The 14,465-nt window shown below is 42.9% G+C and overlaps 1 protein-coding gene across 6 annotated transcripts in view; it reads left to right on the top strand.

The window, feature by feature from the left end:
- Positions 1 to 13,767, top strand: part of LOC121458306 (tumor protein D52) — a 94,643-nt gene extending 80,876 nt beyond the window's left edge. For 4 of the 6 annotated variants that reach the window (XM_041667501.1, XM_041667502.1, XM_041667497.1 and 1 more), the window contains exons 4-8: positions 165 to 266; positions 1,329 to 1,355; positions 7,282 to 7,323; positions 8,617 to 8,665; positions 12,262 to 13,767. In XM_041667501.1, the coding sequence (XP_041523435.1) occupies positions 165 to 266; positions 1,329 to 1,355; positions 7,282 to 7,323; positions 8,617 to 8,665; positions 12,262 to 12,384 (343 nt within the window). In that variant the 3' untranslated portion in view covers positions 12,385 to 13,767. The remainder of the gene's footprint in view (positions 1 to 164; positions 267 to 1,328; positions 1,356 to 7,281; positions 7,324 to 8,616; positions 8,666 to 12,261) is intronic. The other 2 variants (XM_041667498.1, XM_041667499.1) reach the window with 2 other exon arrangements.
- The last annotated feature ends 698 nt before the right edge of the window (positions 13,768 to 14,465 follow it).

Genomic DNA, 14,465 nt, shown 5'->3' with positions numbered 1-14,465 from the left:
ACTGTGGCAGAGAGATTATTGCTGCTCTGATGGTTAGAGAGAACATTAGAAGTTATTAAACTGTCCTGTACTTGAGTTTCTCAGTAGTGATGACACTGTGCTGGAATTTATAGGAAAGCCTGACTGACCCCCCCTCTCCCCCATTTAATCATGTTTGACTGTAGGTACAAGAAGACATCTGAAACCTTATCTCAGGCTGGACAGAAGGCGTCAGCTGCATTTTCCTCGGTTGGCTCAGTCATCACCAAGAAGCTGGAAGATGTGAAGTATGTGTATATGTTTCCCTTGCTCACCCAGTAGTTGTGACAAACTGAACTGGTGCTGGGATCGCTGTTGGTCCCTGCCTGTGGGTCAGGGTGCTGCTGGGTCCCCTTCTGTTAGAGGGAGGGAGGGTTTGCCTTCACGCCAAGGCCTGCAGTGCGTGCCTGAATCTTTAGGCCTAGTATTCTAAGCTCCAGAATGAGTTTCTTGTAAGTCCCTTTAGGAGCTGTTGAAAAATTCTGGTTGCAAACTTTTGCATCTCGGTCCTTCTCAGTCCTGCAGTGTCAGTCTGTCTCTGGTGTTTGCAAATGTGGATTGTGGTTAGAGCCGAGCATCTTTCTGGGGACAAGTACACGAGCACTGAAGCGCATGCTTGGCCTGAGGGTGTCACTGTTTGTGTGTGACATTTGTGTGTCATGGTGTGGCTGCAGGATGCTCATGCGTGCATTGGTTTGTACTAACCCATAGCTTTATGTACACCCACACTCAGGCCCGGGTCTTCATTTTTAGTTTCTTTTTAAAAACTGTGCATCTATATTTGAGATTAGTTTGCAGACTGTTTCTTGTCATTTTGGTGAAACTGCTTCGTGGTGCTGTTGTGCTCCATCTACCGCCATGATTGGAATAGTGCCAACATGGCCAACATGGCTTACGTGGGCTCTGCTTCTGTTGGTGTGCACACTTCCCGTTTGGTTTTTCCTAAACCCAGATTGCATGATTTTGTATTTTTATTTGTGGGGAAAATAGGTTTTACAACCAGAATTTCATTAGTTGAATTGGTTTGTTCAATTACTATTTTATACTGTGTATTAAAACACATTTCTTCATTCATCGCATTTGAGAGCACCACGGTTGTATGCATGGCACCGTAAGGAGGGATTTCCTGACCCTCGGACAGTCGTGTGCACAGCACCGACCAGATGCCCTCGGTTCTTCAGTGCTGACTGGCTCTTCAATGTGTTAGGGGCTATGTAAAACATGCACCCTTAATAAAAGTAGGTTATTTAATTGTGACGGATTTGTCAGAACTTACTTTCTGTTTTAATGCTTCCTCTGGCTTCTTACAGATTGCAAGCCTTTTCACATTCCTTTAGGTAAGGAGAGCGAAATGCCTGCTGCGGCCACGCATCTGTGTGAGACAAGCATGCGAGAGCGGATGTTGATGCCTCGGTGGATGCTTGTGTGTGTCCACTGTGATTTTCCTGCACTCGCAGTAGCTCGGACATGAGTGTTTCTTACTCCAGGGGAGGGTTCCTTGTGTGCCATGTGTAACGAACCAGTTGAAAGAAGAATTTGACGCTGCTGCACAAGGGATATGGAAATGATGTTTGAAGTTTCAGTGATTATTGTCATTACTTTTACCGTGGCATACAGAATTCCTCCCTTTTGATGTCTGACTTTGTTTGGTTTTGATGCTTTAGTTTCTTTGGTGCTTTTGTAAGGATGCTGGGATTCTCCTTCATGTGTGTCCTATTATGTAACTGTAATAGACTGCATGTGCTGTCTCGTGGTAGTTGTCATCTTATAAAGGTTTCACTGCTCTTTTTGTTTGTGGTAAGACAGACGTCAGATCTTACCCACAATGTACTTCGCAATATTTGTCTTATTAGCTCATAGATTTTGCTGTTTTATTATTTTTCTGCTAGCTGTTTTTTTAAGCATACAGGGTAGTTTTATGGTTTGTCAGTGGAAATGGGGTATGAGAAAGTACAGGCTGTGCCCTGTAGGTGTCGCTGTGCCGATTCTGATTATGTGATTATAAATGGAGGCTTTGGAGGAGACAAGAGGAGATCTTAAAGAGTAAGCAGGAAGGGTGTCTCCGTCTCCATCTCTCTTCTGACTGGAGTACATCATTGTCTTAAGGGACTTGTGCTATGATTTAGCTGTCTCCCTTTCTGGTTATTAATTCCTCCGCACACTGTTAGCGAGGTTAAAGCTGATGTGTACGTGGTCAGTGTGTGCCGTCATGCTACATCAGAAACAGTCTGCTCCTCTGAATGTTTTTAGGTCATCTCATTTTACTTAGAAATGGCAATTGTGCTGCAGTATTCTTAAACTAATAAGTTTTGTTCTCTGAGAATTTCATGCAGGTATAAAATCCTTTCCCCCACCCACTCTTGCTTCCCTCCCAGCCCTGCCAATCCCCGTTCCTCTTGGCGGGCATCTTTCCCATATTCATTTGTTTTGGTTTAGTGTCCTACTGAGTTTACTAGGGCCTTGTGTTACCCTGGGTTTGGAGCTAAGCATCGCAGCACTGTGGGCTCACCAGTGTGTATACAACTGGATAGTATGCCTTCCCATCTTCCAGAATCCATTAGCTGCCAGCAGGTCAGCAGCAAGACCCCACGAGTCCTTTCTCTTTCCATAGCAGACTTTCATACAGACGGCCACTGCCATGTCAGGCTTACGAGGTGACATTTCTTAGCCTTCTCCTCACCTTCCAGCACATTCTTTCTGCTCCCCCTTCCACAAAGTTCTTAAACTTCAAGGAGGTGGTGCAAGTGTTCGTTTCTACTGACAAATAGTGCATATCACCATGTGGAGATCAAGTCTTTTGATCAAAACTTGGCAATAAGAGAAAAACTTCTCTTCTGAACTTTGTAATTCTTATAGAGCAGAGATCAGCTAAAGTCACTTAATCTAGTCTCATGTTTCAGACATACAAGGAAAACAAATCTGATCTTTAGATCATAAAGGTCAGGGGCAAACTGGCCACAGTCCTCTAGGAACCATCCAAGGGGACAGGCTGTAGCAGCATGGCCCCGTCTAGGGCTAAGAGGATGGAAACCAGAGATCCCTTGTGCCAACCGCTCTGAAACAGACGGTTAATCCCACTAACTGTTTGTCCTGAGTCCCCCTCGTGTGGCAAACTCGAGACTAGTGATTTCATGCCCATGTAGTTTGGGATGCAAGAAGAGACGTACACGGCTTTTGCTGACTCGGAGATTTCAGCATCAGGTTTTCATCTTATAAACGTGGTCAGTTAATGAGGTGATGTTTGAGATTTAGACATCTGTAATTTGGCTTGGTTAGGGGTGGGTGGGGGAGGGAAAGGACAGGAGGATAAGTGGGGGTCAGGGAGAAAATGTACGAGAGCTCAGCCTGGCTGGGATCCTGGTGGGACAAGTCAAGGAAAACTGATCCATGAGGCCCTTGGGGACAGTCATTGGCCACTCATGAAAGTGGCACGCACATTTCCACATCTCTATTTCCACCTTTTCCCCTGTACATACAGGCAGCACATTGAGTCTTCATCCTTTAGAAGTCCCTTCTCATTTTAACTACTGCTGCCTTTAAACACAGGCGATGGGCTCATGGCATTCTGGAATAATTCATCTTGTTTCATTTCTTTCATATTTACAAAGAAATGCTAATTCATTTTGTGTTTATTTCACAGGGTGTTTTCCTTTCAAATAAGTATTTCTTCATGTATAGACATATCTCAATTTTTAAAATTTGTTTTGGGGTTTATTAGGGTCATTCTAGACAATTCTTTTTTGCTCGAAACTTCTGCTCTTTGTGGGAAAAGACAATATCTTTCCTTCTCCATGAAACAGTATCTTTTAATTAGGAACTGAATCATAGTAATAACTTCCTCCACTTTCCGCATCCATTCCCCCCCCCCTTCAGTTAGCCAAGGTGTTCGTTCATTCTGATGGAGCTGTTAAATGATAGCCTTGTCCTAGCCTGTAGGGCTGGGACTAAGAACTGCTGATGCTGGAAACTTTAGACACATAATTGACTATGAAAATGATGTGATAATGCCTCAGGGTTGTAAGCTGGGTAAGAAGATCTGAGCACTTCCGAAGTAGGCGTGGTTACTGTTCTGATTTTATAGTTGGGAGAACATTGAGCTAGAGGGACAGTAAATGACCTGAAGGCTACAAAGCCAATGTAAGTGGCTGATGGTTAGGATTCGAATCCAGCGTCCTGGACCTGGAGCTGACTCTCTGCTAAGAGCACTGCGTTTGAGAGTGACTCCTGATCCCTGGGTATTGCTCTGGGAGCCACGTGAGATTGCTTTTGCAGCCATGCCTGCAATGCGGCCGGCACCCACGCATTAGCCATTGCTGCTCTCTGCATAGCCCTTCTTTCTCTGTTCATCCTGATTTGTAGAGATGGAAAGACCAAGCAACAGTATCAGACTAGGAAAAAACTAAGTAATTTAGCTTTAAAAGAAAATACTTTATTTTATGTGCATTGGTCTGACGGTGACAGATCTCCTGGAGTTGGAGTCCCACGTGAGCTGCCATGTGGGTGCTGACGTTTGAACCTGCGTCATCTGGAAGAGCAGCCCAGCTCTTAACCACTGAGCCATCTCTCCAGCCCGAATAGTTTGGCTCTTTAAAAGAATGGGCTTTGCAAAGTCAGAGTGACCCTGAGATGGACAAGGACGCATTGAGAACCAGCCGCCCTGTGCTGTGTCGTTATGTTCGGAGACGCCTTACTTTGTGCCCTGCTTCGAGGGTTACAACAGATCTTGCCTTGTAGATGGGACGGGTCCCCACAGCTTGGCTGTTAAGCAGTGATTCTGGCTTTTTGCTGTAGAAGGTTCTGTATTGAGTTCAACTTTGGATGAAATAGGAAATGATAGTTTCAGTTGAGGAAGCTTTGAGTAACTTGGTGTAGAGTAGCCAGGGATGAAAGAACAGCTGCCCTGAGTGCAATGCCATCTGGATGCGAATGCAGAGGGGATTAGCCAACGGGTGGGGTTGGACTCACAAATACGCCTTGTCCTTCCCACTAAGATGGCTCTCAGGAGCAGAGACCTTGCCTTTGAAGCCATCTCTGGCAATTGATCTCATTCTCTGTTTTAAGAGGTTTTTGTTTTGTTTTTGAATTTTGAAATATAGCTACAGAAAAGTATTCAGATTTAGCCCAGTGATTTTTTTCCACAAAATAAGCCTTATTATAAACAGGTCCTTGTCTTTTCCTATAGATATTGTCTGAGGCATATTTAATATGTATTAGCTTGTGTGCTGGTGAGAAAACCCAGCCACCTGGCTGCTAGGGGAAATAAAACTTCTTATGTGACTGTAGGAACAGTAGCTAGATTTGTCTGGGACTTTAAAAAACTCAAACTTTACCCACTATTACCTCATTTTGTTAATATTGTTAAACTGTGTCTGAATCCCACACACAATCAATTTATCATACTTGGCCACTACTCACCTTCCGTGGCCAGAGTTTAGTAGCTTCTCCTGAAGTGGGTGTTCTGGTGGAGAGTGCTTCGGGGAGGGACAGAAAATGGCATGTGTTAGCTTAGTGCAAAGGGAAAAGCTTTGCACAAATATAACAACAGTGTTGTAAACCAAGGAGTGGGGAGAGGTAAGCCCAGCCCCATCCCACTCAAACCAGCCCAACTCCTCGAAAAGCAAAAAGCTTTGGAAATTGAGGTAGCACTTGCCAACTAGGTGATACGAAAGTGTGCCCCCTCCTACCCAGGTGTACCTGCATGACCGACCAGACCCTCTCTCCCTCCTAACCCTGTCCACGCTTCCCTTTCTCTTTTCTTGGCAAACAGGCTTCCTCTGAGTTCTAACGGCTCTTTCATGATCTGGCAATTCCACCACAGCCTTTAAGTTGGTGTGGTTTCTAGCTCAGAGATCCGCGTCCTGTCGGATTTGAGGATCTGTCTGTTGTGGAGTTCCACACCCCACTCAGTGACAGTTTGCAGATTGGCAGGAGGTTAGAAGTGTTGAGGGTGCTCCCCAATGTGTCACAGGAGTTGGGGTCAAACGTGTTTCATGGGTGTTGGCTCTTCCTGGCTCGTTCTTTAGAAGGGCCCAAGGAAATCCATGGGATGATTCAAGTTACATTGTAAATAATTTACAATTGTTTTCATTAATCTGTGCCCTATAATTAGGGGAATAGTGTACTTGAAAATATCAAGTAGAAGAACTGGTAACTTTTTCCAGGTTAGTTCATGCCCAGGATGCAGTCATAGCACATGCCCCCTCTGTTGGGTGGAGAACTTCCTGTGTGACAGATGGCACAATGGTGTCCCAATTCTCTCTGTTCCAGAGTATGCATTCTGTACATCCAGATCATGCTGTATATAATTAGATAGTATATGTCAAGCTAGACTTGATAGCACATAACATATGTAACAACAGTCTTAGTCTTAAACTCACAAACTCTTTTGAATGTCATTAAGGATTAATATTTGAACTGTTCACTTTACCAAAAGGAAAGATTACTTAACAGTTTGAACAAGAGCAAAGTTTTTTTTTTGTTAATTTTTTTTAGGAGCCCAAGAATGAAGATATTTTCTTGAGCTAGTGTCTAGGGACAGTAGCTCAGAGCAGGCTCAAAAGCTTTGCCAATCAGTAGACTGTACTGTTAAGGGGTAGATGTTGAACCCCAGAATACAGAGAGCTGAATGGTACTTGAACGATCTTCGGGGAAGTCTTGAGACCAAGTGTAAGCCTTTCTTAGTGAAGAATTGATGCTGCTGCTGCTAAGCAGTGCTTTGGAATTTGTGATTGCTTAGTTACCAAATAGGTGATAGATTTAGAAACTGGCCTGTTTCAGCGCTGAAACAGATACCTGGAGAAAGATGGCCACTGTGGCCCTTCAGGGTTGTGTGTGTGTGTGTGTGTGTGTGTGTGTGCGTGCGTACACTTCATTTTTGAGGGGAGGTGGTGAACCCTGAATCGGGACTCCTGAAGATCCACGTGCCATTCTTAGTTTTCTGCTGTTCCTTGGGTTACAATTTGGCTTCTGAGCCTTGAACCTTCTAGATCCGGGTAAACGCACTTGATAGTTTTCACAGCGCCAGGAGAGGACATACTTGCCTATTAGCGCTGATAATGATTTGGTTGACATTGACTTATGAATGGAAGTAAATTCTTTTGGCATAGCTTTGATGTCGCCCTCTCACCTCAAAAAGTAGACGATTGTTCACAGTGCCTAAAGAATGAGCTACCAGAAGCTCCGCTAATCAGAAAGTGGGGCAGCTTCTGTGCTGGATCACTGCATACTAACTTGTTTCTGTCTTCCTTTAATGCTGCCTCTCAGTATACGCTCCATTCAGCATTCGATTAGCATGCCTGCTATGAGGTAACGTATGTCCTTACAAGATGCTTCCTGCCCCATGTATGGATGCTCAAACCACTGACTAGGGAAATAGAATTCTGTCTAACAAGCTGGGCATTAACACTGTTACAACCTGCAGTTGCTTTTCTTACAATGTTGGGATAGATTCATAAGAGCCAAAATGTGAATTTTTTAAAGAATTACTGTTTCAATTTTATTTTATAAAATGTCTATTTGAAACCAGTTGAATTGGAAAGCACATGCCAGTGTAGACTGAAGCTGTCTTAGTGGTTCAGGGTTATTTTGTTCCTTCTCTGTGAGCTTTGGTTCAACCGCCCCCCCCCCCCCCTGCCCCCGCCATAGCTTCCAGCCTCACACTCTGCTTTGCTCATCCCAGAGTGACCTTTGGAGCCAGCTTTCATCAGCAGGCACTGGTAATCAGCCATAATTTAGTCTGCCTGGGGAGCAGAGGCTCCTGAACAGTAGATATCCCTGGCTTGTACTTTAGTCTGTACAGGAAGCACCTGAAGGGGTAGCTACAATGTTGCACGCTGGAACCAGCCCTAGAGTCTCTGAATCTAGAGTAGGTGTGGGACTGGGCGTTCATTTTCCTAGCGTGTGCTTGAGAGCTGCTAGTACAGTTGACCTGGGGTTGGGGAGGTGGGGTGTCACATGTAACAACCACTGGCTTTGGTCCCCTCTGTGCCCTTCTAACGTTGTAACAGGGTGGGATTTAAGGTTCTATGTAGGAACCCATAGGTGAGAGACAAAAGCCTAATGTGTAGAGGAGAGATACTTTTCTGAGCTCTCTGCTTTCTTTGGGTCCCTTCTCTGTCTGACACAATTCTTATGGAATTAGGGTCCCTGTAATGGAATCTCAGCTTGTCTCGATGGTGTAGTGTGTTGTGTGCTCTTATGGGAATCCTTAGCCCACAGGATGAGGCACTGAATCAGAGTTCTAAAGTATCCTGCTTAGTTCAGGGGATCTCACAGTGGCATTTTCTTGGTTCTGGTGAGTCTTTAGGAAGGTGACAGAGCTGGTATTGTCTACCTTCTTCCTTTTCTGTTTATATGACAGTATCACTTATATCTTAGAGTGACTGTCTTCATGACCTTAAAAGCAATGTAGAAGTATTAGCCCAGAAGCTGGTTCACACAGGAAGTGTATGTGTCGATACCTGTTCACATATATGCAGATAAATACCCACTCTTGCTAATTATGAATCTCAGCAAAGAGAAAAGCAGTCGTTTCTGATCCTTCAGAGACTTTTGCTTTTTTCACAGTGGTTGTAATTTTATTTTTTTCTATCTTCATAGAAACTCCCCAACTTTCAAGTCATTTGAAGAAAAGGTTGAAAACTTAAAGGTAAGTACAGGGGTGCGTTGTCTTCATGACACTGTTGCCACCTCCCATCATTCCCATAAAGCTCTAGAGAACTTTAAGAATTCTACCCTGCGCATCACTAATGCATACTGCATGGTTTTGTAGGGTTTTTTCTTTTTCTTGTGATTTTTTTTTTTGGTAACATAAAACTGCAATTTTTCAGACATTTGTTTTATTTCAAATATTCTTATAATTGAACAAGAATTTGTGCTGTTTTCATCTAAAAATCACACAATACTAGACTTAATATAAATATAGTATTTTAATATTGATAATAGATATTAAAATATGAAAAATTAGTCACTATCTTTTCTATTTAAGGGTATTTTCCTATTGTTTAGCAATTTCACACATTTATAAAGTGTATCTTGTTCATATCTGTCTCCTTTGGTCTCCCATAAAGAGGTACACATTCTTCCATAATCAGTAGCTTTATAAATTGTGTTATTTCCAAAATTATGGTGAAGTCATCAACCCTGAGGATTGGGCATAGTGGCTCATGCATTTAATCTCTGCACTTGGAGGCTGAGGCAAGAGCATTGCCTAGAGTTTGATGCTAGCCTTTGCTACATACCCTGTCACAAAAGCACCAAAACAGGAAACAAACAAACCATGACAAATGATTCTATGAACTCTTTGAGTCACAAATGGTCCCATGTGTGCCTAGTGAAACTCCTGATGCTCTGTTCCAGCGTTTGTGTGCAGCCTGGGTGGCGGCCCTTTATCCAGCCCTCTTCACTGCACTGGATATAGTTTGGAGCTGACATCTTATTATTTTAAATAAGTGAGCTTGCCTGGCAGTTTCATTTATATAAATGGTACACACCTGGAATTTCAGCACTTGAGAGATAGAAAAGGAGGGCTGTGAGTTCAAGACCATCCTTGGCTACAGAGAGACCTTATTCAAGAACATAAGTTAAAAAGAACTCATTTATTTTAGTCATTCAGAACACCAGAAGAATCACTTATTCTTAAAAGTATCTTACATAGCCGGGTATCTTACTCAGAACACACTTCTGAATTCAAGGCCTAGCCTGGTCTACAGTACTAGTTCCAGCACAGCCAAGACTGTTAGATAGTGAAACAAAAACAAAATATAACAACAACAAAAAGAAAACAAACAAAAAGAAAAAAAGTTTCTTACATGAAAAGGCAGAATTTGCTTACTGAAAGATAAGACACTGCAGTGATCTGGATTTTAGCTTGGACCCCTTCTCTGTAGAATCTCATTGTATACAGTCTTACAGCTTCATGCTTGTGAACCCATGATTGCAGGGATCCTTCATTTTGTTCAGTATTATTGCTTAGGGGCTGTGATAGTCCTTGGCTTGTTCCATGGTGTGCACTGGATGAATACAAACATACATCACACTCGTGTTTCTAGACTGGTACATGAGACTGGCTTTCTTCATCTCGGTGCCACGTCACACATCTGAAAAGAGGCTGCATTGTGAATAGTCATGGTTTGCAGTGACTCAGTTCTCAAGACTGTTGTACTCTCCCTGCCTCTCCCTCACATCTGTCTTCTTAGTATTTGAAATAGCTAATCAGAAATCAGCAGCTCATGTGCATTTGATCCCAAAGATGAGAAAGAACTGCCTAGTCACTTGCTATATTAATTATTGTTGCTATAGATTCCAGCCAGTATAGTTCATTTGTCATATCCAACTTAGCATCACTCGGATGATGAAACATGATGTCTTAGTGATGAAACACCATGACCAAAAGCAAGTTGGGAAGAAAAGGAACTTAAACATAGCTTGCTCCCCATGATTTGCTCAGCCTGCCGCCTTATAGAACCCAAGACCAACAGCCCAGGGGTGACCACACTCACAATGAACTGGGTCCTTCCCCATCACCTACTAATTAAGAAGATTCTATATGGGCTTGCCTATAACCTGGTCTCGCGGAGACATTTTCTTAATTGAGATTCCCTCCTGCTGTGTGACTATAGCTTGTATCAAGTTGACACAACTGTCCAGCACAGATAAACACATAAAAAGTATATTGAATAGTTATTGCTAAAGAAATTTGTAGTCATATGCTTGGGATAATTTTGCCAAATTATACTTACAGTCATTTAAGCTTTGTATCAGCATGTCTGTGCACTGCAGTTTTGGATGGGTTCAGTTTCCTGTAGTTTTAGGTATGTGGGTGGCTATGACAGGTCAGCTGAGGGTACCATGCAGACCTGGAGGAAGAGCAGCTGAGAGGCAGGAGTTGCGATCTCGGTAAGGAGGACAGTGAAAGATTCAGGGGGTCTAATGGGACAAAGCACAGAAGGGAGACAGGAGTGAGCGGTACGCTGTGTACCACAGGCTGGCTCGCACACAGCTCATGTGCTGGAGTAGGTGGTATGCTGTGCACCGCAGGCTGGCTCGCGCACAGCTCATGTGCTGGAGTAAGCGGTATGCTGTGCACCAAAGGCTGGCTCGCGCACAGCTCATGTGCTGGAGTAGGTGGTATGCTGTGCACCGCAGGCTGGCTTCGCACACCTCACGTGCTGGGCCAGTCAGCTATGGAGGTGCTGCTGTTGAACATTTTCTTTTTACATCTTTAAATTTAATAGTAAGTTACATAATATTTTAATCACTTTTACTTAGAATTTTATGGAGCAAGCAGTGAAGCGAAACAATATAAAAATTATTTTCTTGGAGGGTTTCATTGGCTCTTCTGAAGAGGAAAGATGAATGGAAGAGGGGCCTACTCTGGGGAGTTCCTTTACTTGTGCTAAATTGCCAGAAGTTGTAACAATTTTTATAGTTAAAGACATTTTAGTGAATTTAGTAATGCATATAAGTTATGCATATTTATCTAAGTCAAAGCTTGGATGGCAGAAAACTTTCAGTTAGATTCCAGTTCTCAGACTTGCCCAATGAGTTAAGACTGGGGAAACCGGAAGTTCAAGTTGAATCCACTGAGCATGCATTCTTGGTCACTGCTGGTTTCCTCATGTAGCTCTCGTGTTGTTCAGTCATTACATGTAACAGGCAGAGAGCACTGAGAAGCATGAAGTGACATACTAATAACAGGTGTGGTTTTGGTCCTGAGACAGTGCGTCACAGGAACTTACAGTAGAGCCCAGGCTAGAGACCAAACTTACGGCAGTCCTCCTGCCTTAGCCTCCTGAGTGTTGATATTATAGGCATGAGCCACCACACCCATCTAGGCGTTTTGAAAAAAAAAATCAGGCATATGTAGCATTCAAACCGATACTGATTGACAGTTTCAGGCCTAGGAGGTCGGAGTAGGGCGTCACAAATTTCTAGTGTACAAGAAGTAACTCAGGGTCCCGCGTCTGACACTCCTTGTCTGACAAGCCCCCAGATGATGCTGAGTCTGTAGGCAGACTTATGTAGGAAAGGGCTGAGAACCCTACAGTGCACCAGGAAAGATACTTTTATCTTCCGTTTGTTGTGTCTCACGGTTAAGCTACCCCGAGCGTTACAGCAGCATGTAGATCCACACAGACATAGTCTTGAGAGGCCCAGTTTGCTACTGAAAGTCAGGTTAGAGTTTCTTTCTGCAGAGGTGATTAATTTTGCTTCATGATGTCTTTCTTTTCCCCACTTTTAAAGTCTAAAGTAGGGGGAGCCAAGCCTGCCGGAGGTGATTTTGGAGAGGTCCTGAATTCCACCGCGAACGCTACTAGTGCGGAGGCCACCGAGCCCCCTCCAGCGCAGACGGAGGCCATGCCCTGAGTTCCGGAACATATCCTGCTGCCCACTGCCAGGTGCTGCAAGGGACATCAAGCACATCTCGTCAGCGTTCATGGCCACAGATTTCGACCAGATGTGCTTTCATTTAGCTTTACTTATTTCTTTGACCAAATAGTTTGCGAATTAAACGAAGTGGGAGCACCCTCGCCTCCACACCAGGGAAACACCCTTTGTAGGAGACCGCAGCCAGAGCCTCTGGTAGTCCCCGAGGCACGCCGGGGTGACAGGAAGCTGCGGGCCACCTCAGCTTCGGCTTTACGGAATCACTCCACATCTGGGATTCTTTTTGATCCTTTTCTATACGAGTCATTTTTCCTTTTTGAGTCTGTTATACTTGATTTCTAACTAAAATGGTTCTTCTAAATTCTGGTAGTTAAAAGTTTCGGAATTATTTTGTTACTTTTAAAGGAGAAACCACCAGCTACAATTCTTTTTTTCTTGGATAAACAGTTTTTGTATGTGGACCATATCTTGGGTTTCTGAGCACACCAGACTAAAGCAAACAGGTGTGTGTGTACTTGAGTAGTTCTGTAAGTTAAAACCATGCAGAAACTCAGTCTGCCAGTAGCGTGAGTGTGGGGTCCCCCCATGTCCTTGGTCATTAGCAGCTACCATTTCAACATACTGCTTATTTATTATGCCACTCTTACACATTTTTTATAAGATTAAAATTTAATTTCAGGTAAACTGACAAAATATCATTGTGAGTCAAGCATATATTACTATAAGTTGAAATGTGACCACACTTGTCTAAAACGTCTTTAGGTCTAGATAGCTGTAAAAATGCTAAAATCGATCACCGCAGGGGAACTTGCTGCCTCCATTAAATCCATTTAGCACCCATTAGGAAGCATAGAAAGTTCTATGAGAAGTACAACTTAAATATTTTTATACTAAGGTATTGTTGACTCCAAAGGATGTAAGGCATTAATACAAATGAGCTCATCATGTACGTGTTCTCAGTGCGTTAGTGATGTAGAGTGTACTGTAGATACGGCCCCTGCTTGGAGAGATCGTGGGGCTTGTGATCAAGGCTTCCAAATGTCTCTGAGCTCCTCCCGTAACTGTGGTTAACTACTGACTCACTACCATTTCCTTCTGCTGTCTATGTTTATGGCTACGAGGTCTGTCTGGTATTTATCTATTGTGATTTTATCATTGTCCATGCCAAATGTTAATTGCCAAGCTTGGAGTGACCTAAAGCATTTTCAAAAGCATGACTAGATTGAATTGATAAAGTTTCTGCAGACCAAATTTGAAAAGCCACAAGTGTCAGTCGTTACAAAATGACGTGCTGCCATTGTTGATTGCTACTTGGATGCTCTATTGTATGTGACAAATCTCAATAAAGTCTGTGTATCAGTAGTCTAGGTTTTGATTTATTAAGAGGCCAATGGTCTGGATACAATTTGTATTCCAAAATCAACTGGTATCCTGGAAATTTGTCTCTTTAGAGAAATATTGTGATTTTTCAGTATAACCACTTTTTCCCCCCCCAATCCAACATTTTTTCAACAGATTACTTCCTGGGTGTCTTACCCACTGTTTTTGTAACCAGGCAAAAGTAGAGTAATATGGCAGCTTTCTTCATAAGAAATATTCAGATTTCATAAAGAGATTTCTCACATGAGGAAAACAATAGTGGTGGGTAAGTAAGATATAGATAAATTTGGGGAATCAGTATGAAAGAAAAAATTAGAGAAATATATTTCTGGACATCTTCCTACTCTTAACCTAAAAAGTTAATCTACTGTAAGAACCCTGCCTCATCCAAAAACGTCATAATAATGATTAAGGACTAACACAGAGGAAACCCTGTCTCGAAAAACAAAACAAAACAAGAACAAAAAAAGAAAATTAAACACGAATTTTTAGAATATTCAGAAATATTAAAAATATTTGTGGGCTTCCTGTCCCCTCTCTTGGAGAGGCAGCCTCTCTCCCTCTCTCCCTCTTTTTCTTTCTCTGTCTTCCCCTCCCCTTTTTTCTTCCCCTCCATAACCTATCTAATAAATGTCGAACTTTACTCTGTAAAAAAAAAAATATTTGTGGGAAATTCATTA

This window comes from Microtus oregoni, unplaced genomic scaffold, assembly GCF_018167655.1.
Source record: "Microtus oregoni isolate MIOR12 unplaced genomic scaffold, Mior012 000017F_ref0000208, whole genome shotgun sequence".
Lineage (NCBI taxonomy): Eukaryota > Metazoa > Chordata > Mammalia > Rodentia > Cricetidae > Microtus > Microtus oregoni.
The sequence above is the reverse complement of the archived record's forward strand: the minus strand, read 5'-3'. Positions and strand labels throughout refer to the sequence as shown.